Here is a 4,065-nt window from a genome sequence, read left to right on the forward strand (position 1 = left end):
TGGCCCAGCCAGGCATGGCTCAACACCACTGATACTGCAGACACTTGTCTGTGCTCATGCAGGTGCTCAGAGTGACCTCAGGCCATCTGCAATGGCAGGAGATGTGTTTGGGGATACACTAGCTCCAGCCTGTGGTGTGTTCCAGAGGGTGCATGACTCACTCTCCAGTCCCCCTTCCCTGGGCCTCCAGAGTCCCCACTGCCTCTCCAGGGATTGCAGAACCCTCGATTTGCTGCCTTAACCTGGATTTAGTGTTTTACCTTTGGGTGACTCCACCATGGACTGTCCCTCACTTTGTGAGGCTCCACTCACTGCCCACCCCCAGCCACACACTGTCCCCAGAGATCCTCTGAGCTCTCCTGGGGGCTCAGATTCCCCTCCAGCAGGATGGGCATCTGTCATCAGCACTGTCACATGTGGGACACCCCTGGAGCAGGCATTTCGGAGACCATTCCCCATCTCCATTGGCACTGGTCACTGAGAATGAACCCTGGATCCAGCCTGCAGTCACTAACAGATCACCCTGGGACTCTGAGCTCATCCCCTGGAGTCCATAGAGTTCACAAGCAGAAGAGCAGGCCCTTTTCTGCTGCAATCCCTTGGGCGTATTTTTGACTGCAGCTTCTGAATAGAGGCCAGACTTCAGGCATGTCACAGAGGAGATCCCCTTTTATTATAGAAATGTTATTCTGGAGGCCAGGTCTGGCATAAAGGTGCCCAATTCCTGGTCCTGCCTGTGCTCACAGGAAGGCACCACCACCATGTTACGAGAGCGCTTAGGCCATATGAACACATCAGAGTACAGCAGGACAGCATGGGAATGAGGAAGCTCAGAGAGGAGAAAGTCCTGCTGCTGTCTGTGCATGTGTCTTCAGGAAAGCTGCAGCCCCCATGCAAAGGTTGCAGTGAGGAAATGCCTGCTGTGGCAGTGGTGGGATGGTCCTGAAGAGCAGAGGGTCTGTCCCCACAGGCTGCATCCAGACTCTCCTCCCCTCTATTCCTGCTCCACTTTGAGTGTTGGAGAGCTGTAGAGGGAAGGGACTAGCCCACAGTAAATCCTGGCTGCCACCCTCATGGGAGAGGGGTGTGAGATCACACCGTGACTGTGGCCAGGGGAGTTGAACTCTCCTAATGGGCATGAGACCCATGATCTCAGGCCATTTTACTTGTCTGAGCCTGACTCTTTCCCCGGAACTCCCTTGGTGTCAGTGCTGAAAGAGACAAGTCAAAGGGAAACTCTTCCTGTTGCCCTGAGGGTATCCGAGGGAGTTCAGACTAGCAGGCTCTGAGGTTCCCCCATCTCTGCTGATGAAGGGAGAAGCCTGCCTTCCTGCTTCAGCATGATCTCTGGGTCAGATTCAAATGAAAGATTCCTGAGGAAAAGTGGCACGAAGCAAAACTTTTCTTCTTTTCACAAAAATGTAGCAGAGGAAAGTAAAGAAAGAAAGAAATGAACACCACCTAGCCTTGATGCCAGCTACCCTGGGAAGGAGGAGTAGATGCACACGGGACAGTTACTGGCGCTGACATTGTACCCGCTGAACCACTTTTCTCAGTGCATCCTTGAGCTCCTTGTTCCTCAAGCTGTAGATGAGGGGGTTTACTGCTGGAGGCACCACTGCATACAGAACAGCCACCACCAGATCCAGAACTGGGGAGGAGATGGAGGGAGGCTTCAGACAGGCAAACATGACAGTGCTGACAAACAGGGAGACCACAGCCAGGTGAGGGAGGCACATGGAAAAGGCTTTGTGTTGTCCCTGCTCAAAGGGCATCCTCAGCACAGCAGTGAAGATCTGCACATAGGACAGCACAATGAAAATGAAACACCCAAAGGCTAAACCAAAACTAACCAAAATAACCCCAACTTCCCTAAGGTAGGAGTGTGAGCAGGACAGCTTGAGGAGCTGGGTGATTTCGCAGAAGAACTGCTCTAGGACATTACCCTGGCAGAGTGGTATTGAAAATGTATTAGCAGTGTGCAGGAGAGCATAGAGAAAAGCACTGGCCCAGGCAGCTGCCGCCATTTTGACACAAGCTCTGCTGCCCATGAGGGTCCCGTAGTGCAGGGGTCTGCAGATGGCAACAAAGCAGTCGTAGGCCATGACAGTGAGAAGAGAATATTCTGCAGACAACAAGAAGAGAGGCAGAAAGACCTGGGCAGCACATCCCGAGTATGAAATGGCCCTGGTGTCCCTCAGTGAATTGGCCATGGATTTGGGGACAGTGACAGAGATGGAGCCAAGATCGAGGAGGGAGAGGTTGAGGAGGAAGAAGTACATGGGGGTGTGGAGGCGGTAGTCGCAGACCACAGCTGTGATGATGAGGATGTTGCCCAGCAGGGCAGCCAGGTAGATGCCCAGGAAGAGTGAGAAGTGCATGAGCTGCAGCTCCCGTGTGTCCGTGAACGCCTTGAGGAGGAACTCGGTGGGGGAGCTGCTGTTGGACATTATGCTCTCTCGGGGCTTGGGGAACTATCCAAAGAAGAAACAACATTAAGAAGTAAGGAGAGACTTTTCACGTGAACCCCTCCCCCCGCCAAAACTGTTCCAGTTCTCAATGCCTCTCTCTTTACTGAGAGGATCTTTGTGCAACTCCCTTGCTCAAGCTCCACTATGCACTGGCTGAGCATGCTGTGAGGAGCAGGGGCCTCTGCCTATGGGCTCCAGAGGAGTCAGTCCTGTTGCACGGTAGTGGGAATGCGGCATGGGGGTGACTAGATCTGACATTCACAATTTCTGTTGAATGACATCCACTTGTCATATGGAAGGGCTTTTCAGCATCTTCACTCCCAATTCTAAAGAATGAGGGTTGAAGAACAGAGTTTTAGGGATTCTTTAATATTATTTATTTTCTTTTAGATGCCCCTGTCACCCCTGCAGAATGTTCCCCAAATGCAGAAATTCTCAGCATTTCCACTGTACGTCCTGAGAAACATGGATTCACTGTCACTTGGTGCAGAGTGAGGACAGCTAGTCTGTCTATTAGCCTTGGTCCCCACTGTCCTGTTTTCACAACTCTTTGAGCTGCAGGATGATCACCCTGCTGTGTTACCCCCAAAAGAAACCCGCCACTGCAGAGAGCAGAGGAGTCCAGTTTCAAAGTGCAGATCTCCAAACTTCTCACCCTTTCTCAGGGCACCTGAGTGAGGTCTCCACACTCCCTTTCTAGCCAAGGACACACAGAGCTCTTTTCAGCTGCCCCTGTACAGCCGCCCACCACCATTTCCATACTCTTCGCATCTCTGCACCTTCTTCACTGGTCTCTCAGATATCATAGAGATGCTATGAGACAGCTGTGCCCTTCTGGAGGGCAACTCACAGCCTGGCAAGACACCACAGGAAAACAGTCAAGTGGCCTGAAGATGGGTTTTGCTTAAAGGAGAGTCAGCTCTTTTCCCACCCCCAAGGACTGCATTTCCTGGAGCCACACAGGTCAGAAGGCGGCTGGGGCAACCTCACTCCCATTCAGACCCCTCTGTTGCCCAACTTGCAGCATCAGAGTCTGAATTGCAGCTGAAACCCCAGAATCCCAGGGAAACCAAGAGCAAGAACAGGAGCAACATGGATAGGAGGGGAAACAGGGAGGAACACCATGCTCCTGCTGCCAAGGGAGACAAAGAGAGAGAGGCAGATGGGCACTCAAAAAGCCTTCACCTTACCCAACAGGGCGTGCCACCTCACAGATGGCGAGATTGCAGGGCAGCCACTCTCAGTGCCTTTGTCGGGCAGCATGAAATGGGCCTGTGGCAGGAGAGATGCCCTCTCCTCTGTGGGAGGTCTGGCTGCAGAGGAGGTGCCTCATGGCCTGGACTCCATGGCTGTCAGGGCAGAGGCTCTGGTGGGTGGGAGAGGAGACACGGGGGGCTTGCTCAGAGGAAGGTGTCTGCATTGGAGGGACTGACCCTGACTTGCCCAAATCCATCCTCTCATGTTGATTCTGTTAGCAGCTCCCTCTCATTCCCTGCTTGTCCCTGCTGCCTAGAGCTGTCCCTGCTGGCAGCTGTTTCTCTGCCCCAATGTTTTTTTCCTGGTCCGTGCTCACAGACCCCATCCCACCCTCTGC

At 53.1% G+C, this 4,065-nt stretch overlaps 1 protein-coding gene across 1 annotated transcript; it reads right to left on the reverse strand.

Annotated features, from left to right (window-relative positions):
- Positions 1 to 1,514: 1,514 nt before the first annotated feature.
- On the reverse strand, positions 1,515 to 2,465 carry LOC136994037 (olfactory receptor 14C36-like). Its single transcript, XM_067310173.1, has one exon. It carries the CDS (start codon positions 2,448 to 2,450, stop codon positions 1,515 to 1,517), a length of 936 nt encoding a protein of 311 aa, XP_067166274.1. The 5' UTR covers positions 2,451 to 2,465.
- Positions 2,466 to 4,065: the final 1,600 nt, after the last annotated feature.

This window comes from Apteryx mantelli, chromosome 23, assembly GCF_036417845.1.
Source record: "Apteryx mantelli isolate bAptMan1 chromosome 23, bAptMan1.hap1, whole genome shotgun sequence".
NCBI lineage: Eukaryota > Metazoa > Chordata > Aves > Apterygiformes > Apterygidae > Apteryx > Apteryx mantelli.

Bases quoted from the DNA above. Each gene is read 5' to 3' on its own strand.
- LOC136994037 (XM_067310173.1), bottom strand. From the start codon at position 2,450: ATGTCCAACAGCAGCTCCCCCACCGAGTTCCTCCTCAAGGCGTTCACG.